This window comes from Pinus tabuliformis, chromosome X, assembly GCF_031772625.1.
Source record: "Pinus tabuliformis cultivar Carrire ecotype Pingquan chromosome X, CPIR1, whole genome shotgun sequence".
Lineage (NCBI taxonomy): Eukaryota > Viridiplantae > Streptophyta > Pinopsida > Pinales > Pinaceae > Pinus > Pinus tabuliformis.
Window position 1 is genome coordinate 1709932955 of NC_142308.1, and position 27740 is coordinate 1709960694.

The window sequence follows — 27740 nt, forward strand, 5'->3', positions numbered from 1 at the left end:
TGGCTATATTCTCCACTGAGTTTTGTATGGCTGTGAATGTAATCAGTAAATAGGTTGGGCGTTATCCTTTTCCTGTACTGTTGGTTTAACAGGTTACTTGTAGTATACATATATGCATTTTGGTATTTTATGGCTAAACACTTGGTTTGAAATAGTTCTGCAATCAAATCTTGCATGTTGGGCATGTAAATAATTCCATTTTTGAAATCACAAAGGATGATCCAGTTTTATGTTGCCTTCCCATGTCATGACTGGCTGCTTCATCATCCCCAAGAATTTTTAGCAGATGGCAATGCATCTCATAACAAGTTTCTGGCCAGTCACAACAATATATCAGGGACTTGGACATTAGTTAGACTAGGGCAATTTCCTAGAAATTCAGGCAGTCTGCCATTAAACTTATTCTCAAAAACAATAAAAGCCACCAGTACTCTGCCTCTACAGACATTCTGTGGAAGAGGACCCGAAAGATCATTCGTTGATACATCAAACTCAACACGTTTAGAACCCATCCCAATTCCCGGGGGCACTAGTCCTGTGAGCTTGTTGGTAAAAAGCTTGAGATGGACTAAATTAGTAAGCTTATCAAGCCCAGAGGGTATAGACCCAGAAAGTGTGTTGTTGGATAACTGCACTGTCTCTAAATTTGTCAAATCTCCAATCCCATCGGGGATGCTTCCATTTAGCTCATTGATTGACAGATCCAAATTCACAAGACTCTTAAGATTGTTGATATTGTCTGGAATTGGTCCAGATAGATTGTTCATAAATAGAAATAAATGTGTCATGTTTGTAAAGGCCATCAATGTGTTAGGGATCCTTCCAGTCAAAAGATTCCGTGAGAGGTCCAAGTGTACCATATCTCTTATATTCCCTAATGTCTCTGGAATTTCACCCACTAAACTGCAATTTCTACCTAATTTGAATGCTTTTGATTTGAATTCATGCAGGTGAGATGGTGGAGTGTGATCATCCATTGAAGCTGATGGAAAGGGAAGGATCGTTATTTGGAAGGCTTGTTAAGTCAATGCCCAAATCCCATGTTAAGTCATGGGGGAGGCCCTGGCTGTGGCCTATGAACAGTAAACAAAGGGAAACAGCCAGAATCCACCAAGTAAAATCAATGGGAAGCAACTTTATTATCTTGTGAGTAAGAGCTTTAGTAGCTTCTCTCATTATTTCCTTCACCAAATCGGAGATGACATTAGTTACAGCTTCTATGAAACTACTGTCATCTCCGAGTTGGTGAAGGAAATAATGAGAGAAGCTACTAAAACTCTTACTCACAAGATAATAAAGTTGCTTCCCATTGATTTTACTTGGTGGATTCTGGCTGTTTCCCTTTGTTTACTATTCATAGGCCACATGCAGGGCCTCCCCCATGACTTAACATGGGATTTGGGCATTGCCCTTATGATAATTGTGATTTCACTGGTAATGGAAGCACTGTAATACATGGATTTGATGGCAATGATCATCTTGGAGAAGCAGACCGTTTATGTTTATGCAATCGTTGTGGATCTACTGTGAAACCTAGCTGTTATTGTTTATGTGTTGACTCTGTTGCGTTGCAGATTAATTTGATCCTTTTTCATACTTCTTCGTGATTGATTTCATTCCCCTTTTTTTGAAGTTTAGTTTAGTTTTGCTTTTGTTTTTGTTTTTTGATTAATTTGGCAGACAGATCTAGCGCTGGTTGCTTTCTTTTTCTATCCTCAGATGCTTGTCTACTTGGTGCATTGGCATCCCCTTTACCATGAATCTGACGATTCCTCAGGAGTTGAGTATTCTGCATATGAAAATTTTTCTTAGAAAGGAACTCAACCATGGCATATGTTGCTGGAGAAAGGCGCTGAATGGCAGGTATTAGTTAGCTTTTTTAATTTGTTTTTCCCAATAACTCGTTTTTGTTTTGTTTCATTTCCATTCATGTTTGATTTTCTTGATTTACAAGTAGGGTGTGGTTTATAATGTGTTTCCTCTTCTTTCTTGCAGAGACCTAGGTTTCTTGTTCCCTTAGTCTCTGACTTACTGTTTCATAGCGATTCTTGTAGTAGGTTCTGTCCATGTTTTCCCAGGAAGCGGAATAAAGTCGAGGACGTTTGAAGGTAACATTCCAAGTTCCCTTAGGTTTTCAGTCTGTCGTTTCCTTAAAGAGATTCAGTCTCGCGGATCTAGGCCGTGATGGTTGTGGTAACCGTGATTTCCTTTATCTCTGTGCATGTCTATTACTGGTCTCAGGCACCCTTCTTGGCAAGGACAAGTTTGGGGCAGAGATGAAGAAAAATTCGAAAGCCCCTAGAGTCAATGTAACTTCCATTATCTTCAGTATAGTTCGTTTTCATTGCTTTATATTTTCATTTGGCCAATATTTGCAAAAGTACTCTGTTTCCCTGAAGAATCACTGATATGAGAAACTGTATTTTGTGTTTCATACAGGTGCATTATTATGAGGATGAAACAAAACCAACTGGGACATGTGTTGTTCTTATCGTTGGGGGTGAAAGGTGAGCACTGAAAATGTCTCTTAACAGTGTGTTATTGTATTGTACTGTGTACTAGTTCTTTTGTCACGGACACCCCAGATACCTGAGTTTCTTGACCTATGCACATAATATTCGCTTCATTGCCAGCTGTTCTCGTCAGGTTTTTCTCTCTTGACTCGTTTAAATATTAACCTTGTAATGTTCAGGTCAGTGGTTGTAAATTTGTTAGCAACAAATTGCTACTAATCATAACACTTGAAATCACCCGAAAACTGGGCTTTAGGTAATGTACTGAAGTTTTTGCTCTCTTTTAAGTTATTTTCTCAATGCTTAGGCTTTACTTAGCTCTAAGTTTAAAAGGAAATTATTGTTTGTTGTACAGTTGAGAAGGCCAAGTTCTTTTATATTGCTGGCTTTTTCCTTGCAGTCTCGCCTGAGTCGATTCAACTTGTGGCTGAACATGCAGCTCAGAAAGGGAAGGTAAAGTGTATTGTAATCACTTTGGTATCTGGAAGCAGAGGGGTTATTGTGTTATTGGTTATTTGGCAAACTAACAATGTCCATGCCAAATGGTCTTGTATTTCATGTCATGCAGATATTTATGATGAATCTTGCATCTCCTTATATCTGTGAATGTTTTACTGAGGCATGGATGAAAGTTTTTCCGTAAGACCTACTTCCTTGCATTGTTTTAGTCTGATATCTAGATAGCAGATGATTACGCATATAGAACTTAAAACATTTCTATTTTCATACCAAGTTGATTTGGCTTCTTTCTTATATGATATCCGAATTCCCTCTGTTATAATATTCACTTCATTGTCAGCTGTTCTCGTCGGGTTTTTCTCTCTTGACTCGTTTAAATATTAACCTTGTAATGTTCAGGTCAGTGGTTGTAAATTTGTTAGCAACAAATTGCTACAAATCAGAACACTTGAAATCACCCGAAAACTGGGCTTTAGGTAATGTACTGAAGTTTTTGCTCTCTTTTAAGTTATTTTCTCAATGCTTAGGCTTTACTTAGCTCTAAGTTTAAAAGGAAATTATTGTTTGTTGTACAGTTGAGAAGGCCAAGTTCTTTTATATTGCTGGCTTTTTCCTTGCAGTCTCGCCTGAGTCGATTCAACTTGTGGCTGAACATGCAGCTCAGAAAGGGAAGGTAAAGTGTATTGTAATCACTTTGGTATCTGGAAGCAGAGGGGTTATTGTGTTATTGGTTATTTGGCAAACTAACAATGTCCATGCCAAATGGTCTTGTATTTCATGTCGTGCAAATATTTATGATGAATCTTGCATCTCCTTATATCTATGAATGTTTTACTGAGGCATGGATGAAAGTTTTTCCGTAAGACCTACTTCCTTGCATTGTTTTAGTCTGATATCTAGATAGCAGATGATTACGCAGATAGAACTTAAAACATTTCTATTTTCATACCAAGTTGATTTGGCTTCTTTCTTCTATGATATCCGAATTCCCTCTGTTATAATATTCGCTTCATTGCCAGCTCTTCTTGTCAGGTTTTTCTCTCTTGACTCGTTTAAATAACCTTGTAATGTTCAGGTCAGTGGTTGTAAATTTGTTAGCAACAAATTGCTACAAATCAGAACACTTGAAATCACCCGAAAACTGGGCTTTAGGTAATGTACTGAAGTTTTTGCTCTCTTTTAAGTTATTTACTCAATGCTTAGGCTTTACTTAGCTCTAAGTTTAAAAGGAAATTATTGTTTGTTGTACAGTTGAGAAGGCCAAGTTCTTTTATATTGCTGGCTTTTTCCTTGCAGTCTCGCCTGAGTTGATTCAACTTGTGGCTGAACATGCAGCTCAGAAAGGGAAGGTAAAGTGTATTGTAATCACTTTGGTATCTGGAAGCAGAGGGGTTATTGTGTTATTGGTTATTTGGCAAACTAACAATGTCCATGCCAAATGGTCTTGTATTTCATGTCGTGCAGATATTTATGATGAATCTTGCATCTCCTTATATCTGTGAATGTTTTACTGAGGCATGGATGAAAGTTTTTCCGTAAGACCTACTTCCTTGCATTGTTTTAGTCTGATATCTAGATAGCAGATGATTACGCAGATAGAACTTAAAACATTTCTATTTTCATACCAAGTTGATTTGGCTTCTTTCTTCTATGATATCCGAATTCCCTCTGTTATAACTTATATTTATTATACTGTTTGAAATGTTTCATGATATCTGGCAATTTTACCTCAGGTATATGGATTATGTTTTTGGAGATGAGACTGAAGCAAGGACTTTTGCAAAGGCGCAAGGGTGGGAGGTAAATTATGTGATCTTAATTTCTGACCAATATACTTCTGAACTTGAATGGAGTAGATGTTTACTAAATCTTTTGCATTTTCTAGACTGACAATGTTGAAGAAATAGCCCTAAAGATGTCAGCACTGCCAAAGGCAACTGGAACTCACAAGAGGATAGTTGTTATTACACAAGGTGCAGATCAAGTAGTCGTTGCAAAAGCTGGAAAGGTATTGTCTTTTGTTTATCGCTGACATTGAGATTAAGAGAAAAATTTTCTTGAATATTGTACTGGAAGAGGCTAAAAGTTTCAGTGGTCTATGGTACTGGTCTCAGGAATATAAACAAAACACAAAAGATCGAAAATAATTACCTTTCCAGCTTTTGCAACGACTACTGGATCTGCACCTGGTAATTATTTCTCAATTTCTCATTATTGTACTGGAAGAGGCTAAAAGTTTCAGTGGTCTTGGACTCTTGGACATTCCTTCTATATTCAACCAAATACATTCTGGTCTATGGTTCTAGATTTCCTTCCCTTATGATTAAGTATAATATGAGTTCAATCTAGTTCTTAGGAGATTGTTGATGTTTGGACTCTGGAGTTCTTACTTGGTAAAAATTGTGCAACTCCTTGAGAGTTAACATTGGTGACAAACAATATGTAGATTATGGTCTGTGACATGGCATGGCCATCACCATTATCTTTACAAACTAATTCTAGATGATAAGAGAGCTCAGAAACATCATCTCGATTCATGACAGAAGGTGATAGATAGTTTGCCAGGACTTTGTTGGACTCTAGAGTCTACTACAAATCTCTATTGTTAAAGGAAACCCTTAGCAGATGATGACCTTATTTGAACCGTGTTGTGAGAATTTTGGGGTTGTTGGTAATGGAGAATTGAGTAGAAAGGTTAACCCCAGTTTGTGAGCATACCCAAATTGTACTACTTTAAAGCTGAAAATAATTTTGCACTAGAACGCTGATTTTGAGCAGTGTTGACTCTGAGATGCCTCTGCAAATATTTCATCATGTGATCTATCATGAGTCGAAGTATCTGAGCAGGTTGTTGATGTCTGGAGTTCTTACTTGGTAAAAATTGTGCAACCCCATGGGAGTCAACATCTGTGACAAACTCTATGTAGAGTATGGTCTGTGACATGGCATAGCCATCACCTTTATCTGTACATTCTGATTCTGGATGATAAGAGAGCTCAGAAACATCATCTCGATTCATGACAGAAGGTGATAGATGCCTACCAGGATTTTGTTGGACTCCACTATAAATCTCCAACCTTAAGGGAACCCTTAGCAGATGACCTTAGAACCGTATTGTGAGAATTTTGGGTTTGTTGGTAACGGAGAATTGAGTAGAACGGTTAACCCAAGTTTGTTAGTATACTCAAATTGTATTAGTTTAAAGCTGAAAATAAATTTGCACTTGCATGCTGATTTTGAGATGCCTCTGCAAACATTTCACCATGCGATCTGTCATTACTCAGATTATTTATATATGTATTGAGCTCTGGTTTTTCATATTTTCCCTGTATATCTATTCAAATAATAAAAAAAAAAAAATGTGCTCTACAGCAGAAATGAGTGCGTGTAATAATTTTGGAATCATATTGGTTATTCACTCTTTCTTCTCCTTGTAAGTACTTCTCTTTAACCAATCTTCTTCTGTTTCTTTTGTCTGCTGTGTTCTATCATGGCAAGAATGTATTATGTCTTCTTCTTGGAAGGAATTTGTATCTTACTCATATTACCAGTCCCTTTTGTTTTGTTTCATGCATGTAATTTTGGTTGTATTTTTTTCATTAGGAGAGATACAAGTTGTGATACAGAGGAAGTTATGCACATCACTGTTGTGCTCTACAACAACCCCCCATTTCATATCATCTTTACTTATAAATATTAACGTATGAAATGGGTCCCTTTAAAATTTAATTGGTATCAATTCTTTTATTTCTCAAGAGAGGTCCGATAATCAAATGAATTCATTTCATAAAACCCTTTTTGAAAAGACCCAAAAAAAGAAATAAGGAAAATCTTTGTCATTGCGATAAAGCGATCGCAAGATCGCATATCGCAATGACATAAGAAATATAAATAAGCGGCACATTGATTACCCCCGATGCGATATCGCGATCGGGTATCGGCGATACTTCATATGCGGTCAAGGCAGTTTAAGTCATTTACTCCAATCCGATGCGATTGCGCAATCGGCAGTCGGGAACATCCCATGCACATTAATAAGGCGCTTAGGTCTTACCCCCGATGCGATGCGATATCGGCTATCGGGAAATCGGCAATTCACTCTAAATGCACCTTGTCATATTTCTTCGCGCTAATCCGATGCGACGTCGCAATCGGCGTTCGGAGGATCCTATGCTTATGATTATATAATGCCCATTCTCCCCATGCGATGCGATATCGCTATCGGCGATCGGAATTTCAAAAGGTATAGCTTGAAGATCTAAAGTGTTATTGATTTCCGATCAATAAAGCACGGATTTCGAAAAAGCCGTTAAATGGAGGGATAAGGTGATGTATTCATATTTAAAGTTTTGCCCCTTCGATTAACGATCACCTGCGCTCAACCGCCAAAATATCCATTGCACGCTTAAGGGAGTCATTCAACCGGATAATGGTGTAATAAGCATTTAAGGAGTAGCAGGCCTTAAACGGCCATTTAATATATTTGTAATATCTGCTCATTGATTGGATCCGCAGCCATTTTTGAGAATTAATCTCTCAGCACGCTTCAATTGATATATCTTTCCCACCATGAGTCCTCATTATTATATTTCTATGTTACGGTTTTTCTTGCCTTTGTGCAGAATTCATCCTCCAACACAAGCCTGAGCATGATGGGGAAGAAATCTAAGAAGACCGCGGGTTCCGCTGCTACATCAGTTGCAGGACAAGCTGCCACAGATAAAAAGAAGGGCTTAATATCAGACACTACATGCACGAGCCTTATTAGAGCTACATGGCAAGGCACATATAATTTGATTGAAGCCGAACAACCAGAGAAGGCAGTGACAGAAGCTACTGCGGATCCGACTCGCAAGTCTGAGTCCACTCTCAAAGACTTAGCCGACTCCTTCCTCCATAGGATAGCGGCCAGAGAACAGATTCTCCCCTACACAGACGTCGTGCGATGGGCAATTGAGGAAATTCCAATCCTCGACAGAACCTTTTGCACCAGAGATGGGAGGATTTTTGGATCGTTCAAGCCAGAACATCTAAGGCAAATGTATCATTTGCCTGAGCCAGAGAAAGTCTATAACAAGACCTTCCTGGAGAAATTTGCAGCTGATAATGAAGTAGAATCCGAACCCATCCGGGATTGGAGGCAGAATCCAACCAAACACAAGCACGAGTCTTCCGGTAAGTATTCAGTCGATTCTTTGGCTTCTCCCTATTGTTATGCGGGGATAATGATGTGTAGGCTATGGGGATTACATGACTCTGCTAATTTTACCATAGAGATGGTTCCTCTAATGGAAGCAGCAGTAAACAGCATAATTATGGATTGGGCTACTATTCTCTCTGATAAGCTAACCGTAGCTGTTCGTGATTTTAGAAAAGGTTCTGTTGTTACTGAAAGGAAAATTCCCCCGTTTTATTACAGTGCATACATTTTAGATACATTATGTTTTAATTCTGAGTTTCCCGTCCTCGGTTGGAGGTGGACTGCCCAAGACCCCTCACCCATTCATATATACCACCAGAAATTGTGGAAATCCTCTTACAAGGACCATTTGTATCAAATCTGCAATGGCTTTATGGTTCCCATTCATTATTCTATTTTTGATAAGCCCATTCCCAGGATCTCCTACCTAGCTTCCTTTGATTTGCCGGCGGTAGCAAGTTGGTTTGGAGAAGAGAGATTTACCTACATTAGAGTTTTTGGCAGCCAAGCCAATCCGCATGTTCTCCCTTTGTATATTCCAGATAAACTGCTAGCAAGAGAAGTCTCCTATCAAATTATGGCAGAGAGTACTACACAGACTCTCAAGAAAGAAAAGAAGAGGGGCTGGCCCTCTTTTCCCTTGAGAATTGGTGTATATACTCTGCATGATCTCAAACACGCAGAAAAGGAGGCCACAAAGATGCAGTCTTTAACCCTGGCCACTATCCCGAATAGGCTATATGATCCAACCAAACACGCTTATGTTGCATTAGAACAGGCCAAATTAACAAAATTTGACCATCAAGAAGATTGGTTTGACGACCTATTTGTTTCAAACGAAACAATAGGTCAAGCTAGAGAACTTGCTCGATTAAAATATAATGATCAAGGGGTAACTGAGTTCAATAAACTTAGGGAGCAGAGGTTGCAAATTCTGCCTCTAGATTTACTGGCAACAACCCCAGCGACGTCTTCAAGCGAGCCTAGTCGGCAACAGTCAAGCCAGCCTCCTGTTATAACAAAAGATCAAAAGAAACAACAGGAGGAAAATCAGAAGAAGCAACAGGCAGAAATGCAGAGAAAAGAACAAGTGGAAAGGCAAAAGAAAGAGGTAGAGGAACAGCAGAAGAGGGAACAAGAAGAGAAACAGAAAAAAGAACTGGCAGATAGGCAGAAGAGAGAACAAGAAGAACAGCAGAGGAAAGAGCAGGAAAAAGAGCAGCAGAAGCAAACCACCGATGTCAATGTAGACACTACCATAGACCCCAAACTATTTCAAGAATGGCAGCAATTTCATTCCATCATCAGTGGATTGGAATGTTCAAAAGATGGGGACACTTCCAAGACAAATGATACGCAGGACATCACTTCTCCTCAGGTTCTAAGCGGAACCAGCGGCCCACCCATTTCCCAGGATGTTGAGGTAATTCCTAAAGACCCTTCCGATCAAATTGTTCTCCAAGTGGAAGATATTCCTCCCTTGGATGTTTTCTACAGCCCAAGGCATAGGGCAGTTGTGAAGCGATCAAGGAAAAGACGAAGGATTGATCAACCTTCTGTCTTTCCAGAGCAAACAGTCACGGGCAATGTAGTATGGAAGGAGGAATTGGACCCCTCCGATGACCTAACAAAGCTGTCACAGTATGCAGGTGCCTATTCTGCAGCAACTATCGACAAGGCATCGGAGGTAAGTCTTCTGCTGAAGACTAAGGACCAAGATATTTTTACATTACAGGCAGAGGTGACCGAGGCAAAACAAATGGCAGCGCAAGCAGAGGAGAAGTTGTTGGTACAACAACAAATAAATAATCAATTAACCCAGCAATTGCAGGAAGAAAGGCAGAGGATCGACCAAAGCGCGATCCAGAAACAAAAAGAGTTATCGGAGGCATTGGCACAGTTGAGAACAGCAAATGAGCTGATGATGAAAACGAAGGATGAGCAAATAGCTCAATTATCATCACGGCTCGAAGTCATAAAAGGCACCCAAAAGGTGGAGGAGTTCAGAGCAGAGGCATCGCAAATAAACAATGCTTTAATATCACAGATTAGACTCCTGTGTAATCAACTCACTGAGGCAGAACCATTGTGCGAGCTAACTACATCCATTAATCAGCAGGTAGATAAGGCCAGGAATGAGTTGGACCAAGCCGATGAGCTCATAAGTGGATATCTTGACTGGCAATATTCAGATGTGGGAAAAGCAGCGAAGTTGCCTAGAATCCAAGAAACATATAAGTACATACTCTTTACAGAATGGCACACTCAAGTGATGAAAGCAGAAAGGGCGACTTCAAGATGTAAATTAACTGCAAGCAATATGATTGATCTAGTCAACAACACCCTCTATCTGGCAAACATGATCTCCCAGTGTACACCTGGAAGAATAACAACAGCAAACGTGATTGAGAAAACAAGTTATCCTGACTTAGAGGAGAAGGTAAGATTAATCGCTGGGGTTAACACTTTGACTTTCGATGCATATTGGCTCTTTCTGATCAAGCCACACACACAAAAGTCTGCCCTCAAGTGTTTAACTGATGCACTCGGGTGTATAATTCCCGATATCCAAGATGCCACATACGCTGCTCAGCTCAGTTCGCGCCTCAACAAACCGCCTGAAGTAGAACCAATGCTAGCGATAAATCAGCTCAGGTTTAAAGGCAAAGAGCCTACCTGATGAATCATTGCTGCCGACTGCCAGATCATTCCAAGAAATAGGATCAATAGTTATTGATACCAATTATGTAGGATTTCTGTTTATTAGATATTTAGATTAGCTTAGTATTTATAGACCCTTTCATTGTTTTGGAAAGGGTCGTAAAATTTTGTAATAGACTTAAAGACTGAAGTTTGCACTACTGTGCTTCAGCCTATATTCTTTTATGAAACTCGACCAATCGTTCTTAATTTGACAAGGAAGTTTCTTTATGAAAATTGCGCACTACTGTCTTTTGTTGGGGATGTTTTCTGAGTCGAAGGAAGAACTGCGACATAGCGATTGATATACGGGAGTGTTGATCAGCTTATATGGTACTTTTATCTGTATCTGTATTCATTCCTTTTGTATGAATTTTTGTGTAATTATTCTTGCTATTTTTGAATACATTTATGTGTTGTAACAGCAAATCTCTATCTCATTCCACTATTGGATGTTTTGTGATATGCCTTTTTCTTTAATCATGCATGTAACAATGATATAAATGATGAAGTGTAGTAATTTCGTTGTTATCGCTTTGCGTAACTATTTATGCACAGCAGTCTTGAATGATTTAATATCTACGTTTTAGAGATGGAGTCATCTATATGCCTGTCTTAAAGCACAGATCATCAAACGCTACGCTTTAGAAAACAATAAGTTCCCGGGATAGATCATAGTTATTATATTTTTGCCGATAGTTTTAGTTATTCGCTTATCGCCAGCATATTCTATAAGTCATTCATCCATCCCGTCTACCTATAATTTTTGGGAAACTGGTCCCATTATCCCTAGTCGGAGCCACTATTCCAAACGGAAAAGGAGTTGTATCAAGGTCCGGACCGGGTGGTTTCCCCTATGTTGTTGCAGCGATTTTCGAGGCATCAACATAATTGGCGCTAGAAGGAGGGCCTGAACCTCCGTGAATGGCACATAAGCCAAAACCTATAAGCCATTCCAAGAGTAATTCTCCCTCTGAATCCCCTCGATCTTCCCATTTGCATACTGGTTCGCCGGTATCCAAACAAAGAGAAGGCGAATCAACTACCACTGCTCAAACCCATCGTACTTCAGAACAATTAAGTCTTGAATCACCTGAAGTCCAGTCTCTAATCCATAAACTTTAGAGCTTCTCGATTTCACCACAGAAATCTGAGGTATCAGAAAGTAGTGCGACTTCACAGTTCAATCTAACTCATCCTCTCACCAGACTTCAGAGCAAGAAACTCGGTATTGAACCCACTGAGTTCCCTCTACCCAAAAGGAAAAAGGCGAAGAAAATTACTGAAGGATCTGATAGTGAAGAGCTTTCATCCACGTCCTCCATTGCATCTTCCCCTCTGCGAAGTCAACCATCCACTCCCCCATTACAAATTGTCGTTCACCAGGGATTAGAAGCCTCAACATCCCAACCTGTTCACTCCTCATCATTAATTCCTTCCCATACATCTGGAATCCCAACAGTAGTGTCAACCACTGTCGCTATTATAATGGCAGACCCATGGACTAGGCCAGGTGCAGTCAACATGCCTGCACCATTGCATCCTCTACCAGATGCTCCTGAAAAATGGCTGCCTAAATTTAACCCAGATGACGGAACCCAGGCTGAAGAACACATTAATAATTTTATGTTAGCAGTTAACTTAAAAGGAGTGACGGAACAAGATGTTGTTGTAAGACTCTTCCCCTATACCTTGCAAGGATCAGCAGGATCCTGGTATTTTTCCTTACCCTCTGGTTCAATTACCAGTTGGAACACTTGCCAAGAGCAGTTTCTTACCAAATATGGAGATGACAGGTCCTTAGCTACCTTAATAAACGACCTCTCCAATCTGAGAATAGAGCATAGGGAACCGATAAAAGAATTTAACGCCAGATTTAATAAACTCCTGAATAAAATCCCTACAGCTTCCAAACCAAGTGAACAAATTCGAAGCGAATGGTATATTACCGCCCTACCTGCCAACATAGCCATTTTTGTAGACAGGGTCGGGAAACCTACCTTAGCTGAAAACATGAGAGAAGCACTTGCTGTGGAAAAGCGCATCAATGCTCTAGAGAAGAAAGCTTCTTTAGAAGATAGAAAAGCTAAAAAGTCTCATTTAAAGAGGATTCCAAGAAGAAAACCCCAAAGGACCCATACAACATGGAGGTTTTACAAAAAGTCCTGAAAACATTGTCTAACGAAATGGTCGAAATAAAGAAACAGGTGGCCGAAACCTCAAACAAAAGACCATTTAGGACTTTTAAGAAAACTGAAACAAAGCCGCCAAATGTCATATCTAACGCAGATTCAGAGCAAGAAGAAGAGGAAGAGGAAACAACTTCACAAACTGATGATGAAGAAGAAGTAGCTGAATGCCACGGAATGTGGGATTTTATACTCCCAAACTCTGATACTGAGAATGAAGAAGAAGCCTTTCCTGTTACTACAAGAAGTAAAAGTACTTCTGAACCTACTCAGGCAACTTCAAAGAAAAGGAGTGCAGGTGCTACCACAACAAAGGAAAAAGTTCCCCCAAAGAAGTCGCCTGTAGTAATTCCGCAAAACCAGCCTTCAACTTCTAATTCTCCTTCAACATCCAAAACATTAGTGGTATCTGATTCAATGGAATATAATATTGTTGATGACATGAAGAAAACTAAGGCAAACATAACTATGTTTGAGCTTAGTAAGTTAAAGCATCAGCAAAAATTACTTCTTAAAGAATTGAATGTTGTTCCCTCTACTCCCCTTCCCAGTGCAAAAGCTGCTAATGATTCAGGCCAACCTCCTCCAGGTATGGTTGAAGCTACAGATTCAGTTCTATTTGGAGATAGATCGAATTCTCATACTCCACCCTTCCTGCTGACCTATGAGATTTATAACAGAAACCTGCACAACTGTCTAATTGATTCAGGGGCATCATCCAACATAATGCCAGCTTCAGTTTGCTCTAAACTGAACATTGAACCCCAGAAATCCGCTATTCATATTGTACAGTTGGGCAAGACCAAAGTGCAGGTCGTGGGAGAAATTAATTCCGTAACTATCAGGTTGTCTGCCGACCCAGGATTGTACAGCGGATTGATATCTTAATCGCTGACATACCTGAATTCTACAGTTTAATTTTGAGCAGAGATTGGTCCGAAAAATTGCATGGGTATATTTCCACAGATTGGTCGCATATGTGGCTTCCCTACAAGGGAAAGCCAAATCAAATAAGGATCGATCGAGAGAAGCATATGACCCACACAGTTACTGAATTTGAGCAAGAAAACCAACTTGTAGCGTTCAACAACAACATTTTGGGGAACTATTCGTCAGAGTCATTCTTTGGCAACTTTCTTGCCCAACCATCTCCTTTTTCAGTTAATCATTTTACATCTCAGATTGAAAATTTTTCACAAACTGATAAGTCTAGATGTTTTAATGATGCTGCAGAAAATGTAAATATTTTTGTTAATACTCCTTTATTTTGGTCTTTATATTTTGATGGCTCTAAGTCCAGTGAGGGCTCAGGAGCAGGTTGCATTTTGGTTAGTCCACAAGGAGAAAAGACAATGTTGTCTTGTAGGTTAGAATTTGATTGCACTAACAACACAGCCGAATATGAAGCTTTAGTCCAGGGATTATATAAAGCAATCGGCCTCAAAGTGCAATATCTAAAAGTATTCGGCGATTCGGAAATCATTGTTAAACAGGTGAGGAATGCAATTCATTGTCTTTCAAGTCACCTCAAGCATTATCAATCGCTAGTACAGGATCTTACCTCACACTTTTCAGCATTTAACATTTCCTCCATCCCTAGGTCGCAAAACTCAGCAGCCGACCTACTAGCCAATGTAGCTTCTAAGCTTCTACCTTCTGAAGACTATAGCCTTGATAGATTTTCCGTAGAATTACTTTTTAGGCCTTCAATTCCTGACAATGTCACTAATTGGAGAGTATTTAACCACGATGAAGATATCTTGCAATTTCTAACTTCCGAAAAGTCCTATGACAATCAAATTATTGAGGAAAATGACCATGATCTACAGATAAAAGAAACACCTCAAGAAAATTCAATTCCTAAACCAGTGGTAAAGCTCGAAGATCTTTATGATATCAAAGACAGGTTTAAACCTGTAATTAATGCAAAGCTTCAAAGTTCTACCCTTAGGTTTGAATTGATAAATCTAGGTACTGACCATGCTCCTCAAAACATCAATTTAGGATTAGGACTTTCCCTGGAAGAAAAGGAAGCATTTATTAAACTATTAAGAAAAAACAAACAAGTCTTTGCTTGGAAGTATGATGACTTGAAGACATATGATACATCTATTATCCAGCATACCATTCCTATGCTTCCTGATCAGAAACCGATTCAACAAAAGTTAAGAAAAATACATCCAAATTTGGAGAGCCAGATAAAGTCGGAACTTAACAAGCTCTTGAAAGCCAAGATTATTTTTCCGGTCCGACACTCAAACTGGGTCTCTAATATGGTGCCAGTCAGAAAGAAAAATGGCGACATTCGAATTTGTATTGATTTCAGGAACCTGAATAAAGCGAGCTTGAAAGATAACTTCCCATTACCTACTATGGAGCAAATACTCCAATCAGTAGCAGGCTCTGAATTGATGTCCTTTCTTGATGGATTCTCAGGATATAACCAAGTTCTGGTTCATCCTGATGACCAACTTAAAACCACATTCAGAACAAAATGGGGAACATATGCGTATCAGAAAATGCCTTTTGGACTTATAAATTCAGGAGCGACATTCCAGAGAGCTATGGATATAGCCTTTAGAGGGTTGATTAATCGAACAGTAGTCGTCTATCTAGACGATATTACTGTATATTCTAAAGAGAGGTATAATCATTTGCATGACTTAAATCAAATCCTTCAGCGATGCAAAAGATATGGTATTTCTCTGAACCCAAAAAAGTCTTTCTTTGCTCTTGATCAAGGAAAACTCTTAGGCTTTATTCTGTCCAAAGATGGCATTTATATTGATCCTGATCGGGTCAAGGAAATTTCTGAAATCCCTTTCCCACACAATAAAAAGTCGATGCAGTCATTTTTAGGCCAGATTAATTTCGTTAAACAATTTGTTCCAGTTTTTTCTCAAATTATTTTACCACTTTAGACAATGATTAAGAAGAATTCAATCTTCAAGTGGGGATCAGAAGAAAAGCAAGCTTTTGATGTAATCAAGCAATCAATAATCAATGCCCCAGCCTTGAATACTCCAAATTTTTCTAATCATTTTACATTGTATACCATTGCATCCGATGTGTCTTATGCTGCAGTTCTCACGCAGCCAAATGCTCACAATTTAGAAGCACCCATATCATTCTTCAACTCAAATCTTCAGGGTGCCGAATTAAATTACTCCGATGTAGAAAAACAAGCCTTTGCTGTATTTAAAGCGGTCAAACATTATAGACCCTTTCTTTTAAAAACCCATACAAAAGTAATAGTTCCTTTCCCGGCAGTTAGGCAACTATTAATCCAAAAAGAGCTGGGTGAAAAAAGGGCAAATTGGGTCACAGCACTTCAAGTGTATGACTTAGAAATTAAGCCAGCAAAGAATGTTAGGGGTCAAGGTTTTTGCAGGATATTGGCAGGAGCATCCAACATTCCAGAATCAAGCGACACGGATCAAACTCAAGAAATTAATTAGATAAGTGTTACTGATTCTGGATCTCAATATGCAGATTTAATCTTTTATTTAAAGAATGGTTATGCACCTCCGAATTTGTCTTACAAAAACAAAAGGGCCATTAGATTAAAAGCGAGAAATTTTACAATCATTGACGACGTGCTTTTTAGACAGAATTATGATTCTATCTTGTTAAGATGCCTTGAGAAACCTGAAGCCCAAAAGGTTTTGCAGGAGCTACATGACGGACCAGCAGGAGGACATTTCGGAGCTGACACAACAGCTCACAAAATTATCCATGCTGGTTACTATTGGCCTACTTTGTTTAAAGATGCTCATGAGTACGTAAGGAAATGTCTCAATTGTCAAACTGCTGGCGGAAGACAACGTAAATCAGCTTTCCCTTTGCAACCAATCAACATTGAGCAACCATTTGAGCAATGGGGATTGGATATCATTGGGGAGATTACTCCAGCATCTTCCAAACAGCATAAGTATATCCTTACTGCTACTGATTACTTTACAAAGTGGGTTGAGGCAATCCCTTTAAAGACAGCAAATTCTGAAGCAATCATTGAATTCATAGACCAATTCATTATTACCAGGTTTGGTGTCCCAAATGCTCTTGTTTTTTATAATGCATCTTACTTTTCAGGCAATGCTATGTTTGATTTCGCTATTAAAAGAGGATTTAAGTTAAAATATTCTGCTAATTACTATCCCCAAGGAAATGGTTTAGCAGAATCTACTAATAAGAATCTGATTAAAATCATTAAGCGAACTATCGAACAAAATCAGAGAAATTGGCACAAATCCTTAGTGTTTGCGTTATGGGCTGATAGGATAACACAGAAAGCTTCTATTGCAACTTCTCCATTTAATCTCGTCTATGGAAAAGAAGCAATCTTACCCACAAATCTTGTTCTTCCTTATTTAGCCCTAGTGCAGTTTATTGAGGAAACTCCTTCCTCTTCTATTCAGTTTAGACATGACCAGATCCTAAAATTAGAAGAGGAAAGAGAAAAGGCCAAGGTTATCCATGCCAAACATCAGCAAGTCGTCAAAGCAGCTTTTGATTCAGTCTCATCCGGTTCAAAACAGTTCCAAGTCGGTGATTTAGTTCTGAAATGGGACAAAGCCCATGAGGACAAGGGTAAACACTCCAAGTTCCAGAAGTTGTGGCTTGGACCATTTCAGATCTGTGAGAAGATAGGCCATTCAACCTTTATATTGCAATATTTATCAGGTTTGAGAGATTCTCTCCCTGTTAATGGCCTTGTCTTGAAGAAATTCTTTCACTGAGGAGGTAACCCCTTCTCCTTTCATTTCAGTAGGATTTTATAGTTTGTAGAATTTTAGGAAATAAGGTTGTGAGATGTCTCCCATTGACCTTTTTTCTGTGTTTGAAAAGTTGTCCCATAGAACGAAATTAACATTTGCTTTTAAAATGGTAGAACTTTTAACCAAAAAGGATAATTTCTAGGAAATTAGATATCTTTGTATTCTGAAATCACAATTCAAATTTTGTCAACTCCTCTCAAAGCATAGAAATATTGTAAATCATTTTCTGTTTTTAAATTGGTCTCTAAAGGTTATCCATACTAAGATAGAAATCAATCCAATCTCAGCATCTTCAACTCTTACTCTGTCATCCATTTACTCTTAAGAAGAAGATTGTTCACCCCATTCACTAAAGTTTATGATTACTCAGAGTGTAATTCTAAAATATAAGAGATTAAAGATAAGAGGTCTTATTACAAGCCTGCTTACCATGTTCATAGAGAAATAGTTTATCTGACATTACCAATACTGCAAACCAAAACAGGGTAATGGCTTGAAATTACAAGACAAGGGGTCTCATCACGAGCCAGCTTGTTCAGTTAGACTACTATCAGTGAGTGGCATTGTCAACAGCTGGCCACCAAACCAGGACAATGGCTTTTTATCTTATCAATAACAAAGAAGAAAAAAGGAAATGAAGTACAAAATATGAAAAAATATTTTGAATTCATTCTGTTAATCATACTCTTAATTGAATGGGACAATGGACAATCATATGGTTAAAAGGTATCCCTGTCGAAACTATAGATGTTTGCTGGCAGCAGAGGCTCTACCTATGACAGATGAGTTTACTATAAAGGCTGATTTGGAAAGGTATTCTATTTTATCATCATAAACCAATAAAGGCCTATTTTAAAGCTTAGAATGGGTTTAATTTTCTTAAAAAGAGGAAGTCAACAAAATAGTTTCTTTTTATCAGAATATATAGAAATCTAGTTGTATTAGAAATTTCCCAATTGATTGAAACTCTATTGTTGAAAAAGTTTAAAAGTTTCTATTTTTCAAAGAGATAACTGGTTCTTCCAGCGAATCGCCAATTGTTGTGCTCTACAACAACCCCCCATTTCATATCATCTTTACTTATAAATATTAACGTATGAAATGGGTCCCTTTAAAATTTAATTGGTATCAATTCTTTTATTGCTCAAGAGAGGTCCGATAATCAAATGAATTCATTTCATAAAACCCTTTTTGAAAAGACCCAAAAAAAGAAATAAGGCAAATCTTTTTCATTGCGATAAAGCGATCGCAAGATCGCATATCGCAATGACATAAGAAATATAAATAAGTGGCACATTGATTACCCCCGATGCGATATCGCGATCGGGTATCGGCGATACTTCATATGCAGTCAAGGCAGTTTAAGTCATTTACTCTGATCCGATGCGATTGCGCAATCGGCAGTCGGGAACATCCCATGCACATTAATAAGGCGCTTAGGTCTTACCCCCGATGCGATGCGATATCGGCAATCGGGAAATCGGCAATTCACTCTAAATGCACCTTGTCATATTTTCTTCGCGCTAATCCAATGCGACGTCGCAATCGGCGTTCGGAGGATCCTATGCTTATGATTATATAATGCCCATTCTCCCCATGCGATGCGATATCGCTATCGGCGGTCGGAATTTCAAAAGGTATAGCTTGAAGATCTAAAGTGTTATTGATTTCCGATCAATAAAGCGCGGATTTCGAAAAAGCCGTTAAATGGAGGGATAAGGTGATGTATTCATATTTAAAGTTTTGCCCCTTCGATTAACGATCACCTGCGCTCAACCGCCAAAATATACATTGCACGCTTAAGGGAGTCATTCAACCGGATAATGGTGTAATAAGCATTTAAGGAGTAGCATGCCTTAAACAGCCATTTAATATATCTGTAATATCTGCTCATTGATTGGATCCGCAGCCATTTTTGAGAATTAATCTCTCAGCACGCTTCAATTGATATATCTTTCCCACCATGAGTCCTCATTATTATATTTCTATGTTACGGTTTTTCTTGCCTTTGTGCAGAATTCATCCTCCAACACAAGCCTGAGCATGATGGGGAAGAAATCTAAGAAGACTGCGGGTTCCGCTGCTACATCAGTTGCAGGACAAGCTGCCACAGATAAAAAGAAGGGCTTAATATCGGACACTACATGCACGGGCCTTACTAGAGCTACATGGCAAGGCACATATAATTTGATTGAAACCGAACAACCAGAGAAGGCAGTGACAGAAGCTACTGCGGATCCTACTCGCAAGTCTGAGTCCACTCTCAAAGACTTAGCCGACTCCTTCCTCCACAGGATAGCGGCCAGAGAACAGATTCTCCCCTACACAGACGTCGTGCGATGGGCAATTGAGGAAATTCCAATCCTCAACAGAACCTTTTGCACCAGAGATGGGAGGATTTTTGGATCGTTCAAGCCAGAACATCTAAGGCAAATGTATCATTTGCCTGAGCCAGAGAAAGTCTATAACAAGACCTTCCTGGAGAAATTTGCAACTGATAATGAAGTAGAATCTGAAGCCATCCGGGATTGGAGGCAGAATCCAGCCAAACACAAGCACGAGTCTTCCGGTAAGTACTCAGTCGATTCTTTGGCTTCTCCCTATTGTTATGCAGGGATAATGATGTGTAGGCTATGGGGATTACATGACTCTGCTAATTTTACCATAGAGATGGTTCCTCTAAAGGAAGCAGCAGTAAACAACATAATTATGGATTGGGCTACTATTCTCTCTGATAAGCTAGCCGTAGCTGTTCGTGATTTTAGAAAAGGTTCTGTTGTTACTGAAAGGAAAATTCCCCCGTTTTATTACAGTGCGTACATTTTAGATACATTATGTTTTAATTCTGAGTTTCCCGTCCTCGGTTGGAGGTGGACTGCCCAAGACCCCTCACCCATTCATATATACCACCAAAAATTGTGGAAATCCTCTTACAAGGACCATTTGTATCAAATCTGCAATGGCTTTATGGTTCCCATTCATTATTCTATTTTTGATAAGCCCATTCCCAGGATCTCCTACCTAGCTTCCTTTGATTTGCCGGTGGTAGCAAGTTGGTTTGGAGAAGAGAGATTTACCTACATTAGAGTTTTTGGTAGCCAAGCCAACCCGCATGTTCTCCCTTTGTATATTCCAGATAAACTGCTAGCAAGTGAAGTCTCCTATCAAATTATGGCAGAGAGTACCACACAGACTCTCAAGAAAGAAAAGAAGAGGGGCTGGCCCTCTTTTCCCTTGAGAATTGGTGTATATACTCTGCATGATCTCAAACACGCAGAAAAGGAGGCCACAAAGATGCAGTCTTTAACCCTGGCCACTATCCCGAATAGGCTATATGATCCAACCAAACACGCCTATGCTGCATTAGAACAGGCCAAATTAACAAAATTTGACCATCAAGAAGATTGGTTTGACGACCTATTTGTTTCAAACGAAACAATAGGTCAAGCTAGAGAACTTGCTCGATTAAAATATAATGATCAAGGGGTAACTGAGTTCAATAAACTTAGGGAGCAGAGGTTGCAAAATCTGCCTCTAGATTTACTAGCAACAACCCCAGCGACGTCTTCAAGCGAGCCTGGTCAGCAACAGTCAAGCCAACCTCCTATTATAACAAAAGATCAAAAGAAACAACAGGAGGAAAATCAGAAGAAGCAACAGGCAGAAATGCAGAGAAAAGAACAAGTGGAAAGGCAAAAGAAAGAGGTAGAGGAACAGCAGAAGAGGGAACAAGAAGAGAAACAGAAAAAAGAACTGGCAGATAAGCAGAAGAGAGAACAAGAAGAACAGCAGAGGAAAGAGCAGGAAAAAGAGCAGCAGAAGCAAACCACCGATGTCAATCTGGACACTACCATAGACCCCAAACTATTTCAAGAATGGCAGCAATTTCATTCCATCATCAGTGGATTGGAATGTTCAAAAGATGGGGACACTTCCAAGACAAATGATACGCAGGACATCACTTCTCCTCAGGTTCTAAGCGGAACCAACGGCCCACCCATTTCCCAGGATGTTGAGGTAATTCCTAAAGACCCTTCCGATCAAATTGTTCTCCAAGTGGAAGATATTCCTCCCTTGGATGTTTTCTACAGCCCAAGGTTGTGAAGCGATCAAGGAAAAGACGAAGGATTGATCAACCTTCTGTCTTTCCAGAGCAAACAGTCACGGGAAATGTAGTATGGAAGGAGGAATTGGACCCCTCTGATGACCTAACAAAGCTATCACAGTATGCAGGTGCCTATTCTGCAGCAACTATCGACAAGGCATCGGAGGTAAGTCTTCTGCTGAAGACTAAGGACCAAGATATTTTTGCATTATAGGCAGAGGTGACCGAGGCAAAACAAATGGCAGCGCAAGCAGAGGAGAAGTTGCTGGTACAACAACAAATAAATAATCAATTAACCCAGCAATTGCAGGAAGAAAGGCAGAGGATCGACCAAAGCGCGATCCAGAAACAAAAAGAGTTATCGGAGGCATTGGCACAGTTGAGAACAGCAAATGAGCTAATGATGAAAACGAAGGATGAGCAAATAGCTCAATTATCATCACGGCTCAAAGTCATAAAAGGCACCCAAAAGGTGGAGGAGTTCAGAGCAGAGGCATCGCAAATAAACAGTGCTTTAATATCACAGATTAGACTCCTGTGTAATCAACTCACTGAGGCAGAACCATTGTGCGAGCTAACTACATCCATTAATCAGCAGGTAGATAAGGCCAGGAATGAGTTGGACCAAGCCGATGAGCTCATAAGTGGATATCTTGACTGGCAAGATTCAGATGTGGGAAAAGCAGCGAAGTTGCCTAGAATCCAAGAAACATATAAGTACATACTCTTTACAGAATGGCACACTCAAGTGATGAAAGCAGAAAGGGCGGCTTCAAGATGTAAATTAACTGCAAGCAATATGATTGATCTAGTCAACAACACCCTCTATCTGGCAAACATGATCTCCCAGTGTACACCTGGAAGAATAACAACAGCAAATGTGATTGAGCAAACAAGTTATCCTGACTTAGAAGAGAAGGGAAGATTAATCGTTGGGGTTAACACTTTGACTTTCAATGCATATTGGCTCTTTCTGATCAAGCCACACACACAAAGGTCTGCCCTCAAGTGTTTAACTGATGCACTCGGGTGTATAATTCCTGATATCCAAGATGCCACATACGCTGCTCAGCTCAGTTCGCGCCTCAACAAACCGCCTGAAGTAGAACCAATGCTAGCGATAAATCAGCTCAGGTTTAAAGGCAAAGAGCCTACCTGATGAATCATTGTTGCCGATTGCGAGATCATTCCAAGAAATAGGATCAATAGTTATTGATACCAATTATGTAGGATTTCTGTTTATTAGATATTTAGATTAGCTTAGTATTTATAGACCCTTTCATTGTTTTGGAAAGGGTCGTAAAATTTTGTAATAGACTTAAAGACTGAAGTTTGCACTACTGTGCTTCAGCCTATATTCTTTTATGAAACTCGAACAATTGTTCTTAATTTGACAAGGAAGTTTCTTTATGCAAATTGCGCACTACTGTCTTTTGTTGGGGATGTTTTCTGAGTCGAAGGAAGAACTGCGACATAGCGATTGATATACGGGAGTGTTGATCAGCTTATATGGTACTTTTATCTGTATCTGTATTCATTCCTTTTGTATGAATTGTTGTGTAATTATTCTTGCTATTGTTGAATACATGTATGTGTTGTAACAGCAAATCTCTATCTCATTCCACTATTGGATGTTTTGTGATATGCCTTTTTCTTTAATCATGCATGTAACAATGATATAAATGATGAAGTGTAGTAATTTCGCTGTTATCGCTTTGCGTAACTATTTATGCACAGCAGTCTTGAATGATTTAATATCTACGTTTTAGAGATGGAGTCATCTATATGCCTGTCTTAAAGCACAGATCATCAAACGCTACGCTTTAGAAAACAATAAGTTCCCGGGATAGATCATAGTTATTATATTTTTGCCGATAGTTTTAGTTATTCACTTATCGCCAGCATATTCTATAAGTCATTCATCCATCCCGTCTACCTATAATTTTTGGGAAACTGGTCCCATTATCCCCAGTCGGAGCCACTATTCCAAACGGAAAAGGAGTTTTATCAAGGTCCGGACCAGGTGGTTTCCCCTATGTTGTTGCAGCAATTTTCGAGGCATCAACAATCACATAATGTACTTTTTCTTCTCCTTGTGAGGGATTTTTGTCTTGTTACCAATGTACCATTCTTCGTCTGTTTTTTCTTTGCTGTTCTATCATATCCAAGAATGTACTCTTTCTTATAATTGGAAGTAATTTATATCTTACCAAGATTAAAATTGTACTCTATTATTCTCATGTACCAGTCGCGTCTGTTTATTGTTTTTTTAGTAGGAGTGATAAAAATTGTCATTGCCCATTGGTAAATCATAGAACAGTCTTCTGCTCTTTCTTCTCTCTGTTGTTCCATTGTGCCAATGATGTGCACTTTTTTTATCATTGTAAGGAATTTATATCTTACTATTTGGCTTCATGTATATCTTATATCTCACTACTCTTTTTTATCATTGTAAGGAATTTATTTCTTACCATAATTTATACCAATCTCTTGTTTCGCTTCTTGTATCATATTTTGTTATAATTGATTTTTATTAGGAGAGGCACAAGTCGTGATTGGGAGGAAGCTATGCACATGTAATTTTCCAAGGGACTTTCTGGTGTTTAAAAATTAAATTGCCACATATCTCCGCTGGTCTGTCATGAGCGTATTAGCTGTTAATTTGTTAATGTTTAGTTTCATGGCACTTTTAATGAGAATTATCGAGTAGACAAATTTTGCATCAAGTGCTTTTCTCTTCTTTGAAGAAACAAATGGTTCTCGTTATCTGAGTGTCCTCTTTTTTTTTTATAAATGCAAACAAACACAGAACACAGAGAAACTCTTAATAAGCCAAAGAGATCCACTGGGGTTATGGGGTTGGATACCCACAAACACAGAAGTTACCATAATTTATACCAATCTCTTGTTTCGCTTCTTGTATCATATTTTGTTATAATTGATTTTTATTAGGAGAGGCACAAGTCGTGATAGGGAGGAAGCTATGCACATGTAATTTGCCAAGGGACTTTCTGGTGTTTAAAAATTAAATTGCCACATATCTCCGCTGGTCTGTCATGAGCGTATTAGCTGTTAATTTGTTAATGTTTAGTTTCATGGCACTTTTAATGAGAATTATCGAGTAGACAAATTTTGCATCAAGTGCTTTTCTCTTCTTTGAAGAAACAAATGGTTCTCGTTATCTGAGTGTCCTCTTTTTTTTTTTTATAAATGCAAACAAACACAGAACACAGAGAAACTCTTAATAAGCCAAAGAGATCCACTGGGGGTATGGGGTTGGATACCCACAAACACAGAAGTCATTGGGGTGTGGGGCTTTATACCCACAAACACAGAAGGACACAAAGAAACTCTACATAAACCAAATAGATGCACGGAACACACAAGTTGTGTTGGGGTGTGGGCTGGATACCCACAAACACAGAAGGATACAAAGAAACTCTGGGTGTGGGAATGGATACCCACAGACACAGGACACAAAGAAACTCTTAATAACCCAAAGAGATCCACTGAACACATGTGATATTGATAATGGAAAAAGGGAAGATTCTATTACATCAACTTTAATATTTTGGGTGTGAATGGAGTAAGGGAAGATTCTGGTGCGGACATTGAAGCAGAAAGGACATGCAGAAACTCTTAATAAGCCAAAAGAGATTCACTGAGAACATATGTCTTGTTGAAAATGGAGAAAGGGAAAATTCCATTACATCAACCTTAGTATTTTGGTACAGAGGATCACTTAAAACTTTGAGTTGCTTCCCACTATTTAAAGTCACATTGATATAGCAAAGAGTTACGAATGTTGGAAAAACATGAAAGGAAAACTGAATATTTTAGAAAGTTTGGAAACATTTTCTTTTTCCACTGATGTTTAATGATCCCATCCAAAGCCCTATACTCCATACGGAAATAAACTACATGCTAAAATAATGAAGGAAATGGACATGACCGCAATAAGTACTGTTTGCAATTTCAAACACCAGACATACAAAAGATTTAGCCTGATTTGTTTGACACAAACTGCTCAGAGCATGAAAGAATGACACGTGATTGTTTACACATGACGAATATATAAAAGGGGACTGCTAGGCATACCAAAAGTATACAGATAAAGCATAAACCGGTAAACCCTAAAAATAATATAAATAGGTATAGACCTTTTAACGTAGATATAGATATAAAAGAGCTAGTGTGATCGTCGTCAATCACTGAGATTGTTCTCCGAGGAATGGCCCGGACTGAGTGGATCAGGCTGGATAATCTGGAAGAGCTGGGTGCTTCCACGATGGTACAGACAGACAAAACTTCAATGTACCTTAAGCCATAAAATCACATTATTCATTTGCTAACCAACTCCTTCCTTGCAAATTTTAGGCCTAAAGCAATTTCCCAATATTTTCCCAGATTCCTACTTTGTTGAAATAAATTTAAGTTATCTTCCCATAGCGTTTCTCTAATTATTTGTTTTGGGAGAGGGAAGGGGGAAGATTAGTTATTTATTTTCAGATGGGCTACTGGCACCTGTTACCCTGAAAATTCTGCTCATATGATCTATCATAGGCTGCACTTCCAATTTCCCAATAACAGAATGGTGCCCTGAGTATTTATTTGGACATATTTTGTTCCCATATAAAATATTAAGCATTCCTTGAAATTGTGGGTTTCTTGACTTTTGACCAATAACTATTTGTTTTGCTAGGATGCTGATGATTCAGTGCCTTTCTTCTGGGGCACTGCAGCTGATGATTACCTTGTATTATTTGATGAGCCAAATGTCTTGAAAGAAGGATGTGGAAAATCTTTTGCTCCATTTCCCCGAGGTAATATAGGACTGCTAAATTAGAGCTTATCTGTTTTTTAGCTATCTGGCACATGAAAGTGTAGCTGAATGTTGGCTATAGAGCCTCTAATGTAATATTGGTTGTTGCATTTGCCTTCGCAGGTTGTTACTTCTCTACATCATGTGGATTGCAGAGCTTTGAACATCCTTTGAATAAGCTGATGCCAATGCCTCGTGTTGATAGTGCATTTGGCAATAGCAGGATCTCTTCCTCTGGCTGGGTAGAATCCTCTCATGGCAAGCTCATTACTAATACTTCGCAAGAGTTCACGTATGATAATTTAATGACTTTTCAAGCACTTGGAGAGCAACAGATTGTGAACCAAATGATAGCAACCAATAGTAAGGTTATTGTAGAGGCAGCCACAGGAATAGAATTATCCTCTGAAGTTGATGACTTCTTCACTTTATATTTAGATTTCAATTCTCCTATGGCTGTAATAAATGTTTCAAATGCACTTAATAAAAATGTATCCATTGTTGACTCTAGTGGAACGTTCTTCAGCTCTCTGAATAATAATCAAAATGCAGGGGGAGACGATACAAGCACCAACACCCAACAGACGTACAATTATCAAAGCACTCAAGGTTGCTATTCCAAGCAAGTTAAAGCAATCAACTCAACACTTGGGATCAAATCCCACAAAGCAATTCTATACCTACTCTTCAAATTCCTTCAAGCTTTTGAAAGTAAAACCAATGAATTATCAATATAATTTTACAATAATAAAAAACAATTAGAAGGCCTTTAGCGAGCTCAAATTGCTCATCCGTTAGGCTTGAACTAACATCTCTTCTGGAGAAATTCAACAATTCTAATTTAATAATCCTATCGGCCTCTCTTTGTACCTTTTGGGACAATTGCTAGTATATACTATGTCTTGAAAATCGTCTAAACCAAATTATAAAGGGGCATATTTGAAACATTATATCGTCACTACTCACTCGTTGAA

General features: G+C 38.8%; 1 protein-coding gene and 1 long non-coding RNA gene across 3 annotated transcripts; both read left to right on the plus strand.

The window, feature by feature from the left end:
* Nucleotides 1–1460: 1460 nt before the first annotated feature.
* LOC149146574 (uncharacterized) lies at nucleotides 1461–2552 on the plus strand. Its single transcript, XR_016264181.1, has 4 exons — nucleotides 1461–1863; nucleotides 1996–2108; nucleotides 2242–2309; nucleotides 2440–2552. It is a non-coding gene; the product is annotated as an uncharacterized LOC149146574 (long non-coding RNA).
* An 808-nt stretch (nucleotides 2553–3360) lies between these two features.
* Nucleotides 3361–27617, plus strand: LOC149146575 (uncharacterized). 2 transcript variants are annotated; one of them, XM_089447288.1, is made up of 7 exons: nucleotides 3361–3448; nucleotides 3548–3645; nucleotides 4437–4507; nucleotides 4706–4772; nucleotides 4858–4980; nucleotides 26647–26767; nucleotides 26890–27617. In XM_089447288.1, exons 1-7 carry the CDS (start codon nucleotides 3364–3366, stop codon nucleotides 27501–27503), a joined length of 1179 nt encoding a protein of 392 aa, XP_089303414.1. In that variant the 5' UTR covers nucleotides 3361–3363; the 3' UTR covers nucleotides 27504–27617. The 2 variants fall into 2 exon arrangements, with proteins under 2 accessions (XP_089303414.1, XP_089303415.1); XM_089447289.1 differs by lacking the exons at nucleotides 3361–3448; nucleotides 3548–3645 and adding an exon at nucleotides 4256–4321 and having other exon boundaries at nucleotides 4437–4772; nucleotides 26890–27613.
* The last annotated feature ends 123 nt before the right edge of the window (nucleotides 27618–27740 follow it).

Excerpts from the sequence above, each read along its gene's own strand:
- LOC149146575 (XM_089447288.1), top strand. The coding sequence starts at position 3,364 with ATGTTCAGGTCAGTGGTTGTAAATTTGTTAGCAACAAATTGCTACAAA. Across the intron at positions 3,449-3,547 it reads ACCCGAAAACTGGGCTTTAG|TTGAGAAGGCCAAGTTCTTT; the intron begins GTAATGTACTGA and ends TTTGTTGTACAG. Across the intron at positions 3,646-4,436 it reads ATGCAGCTCAGAAAGGGAAG|ATATTTATGATGAATCTTGC; the intron begins GTAAAGTGTATT and ends CATGTCGTGCAG.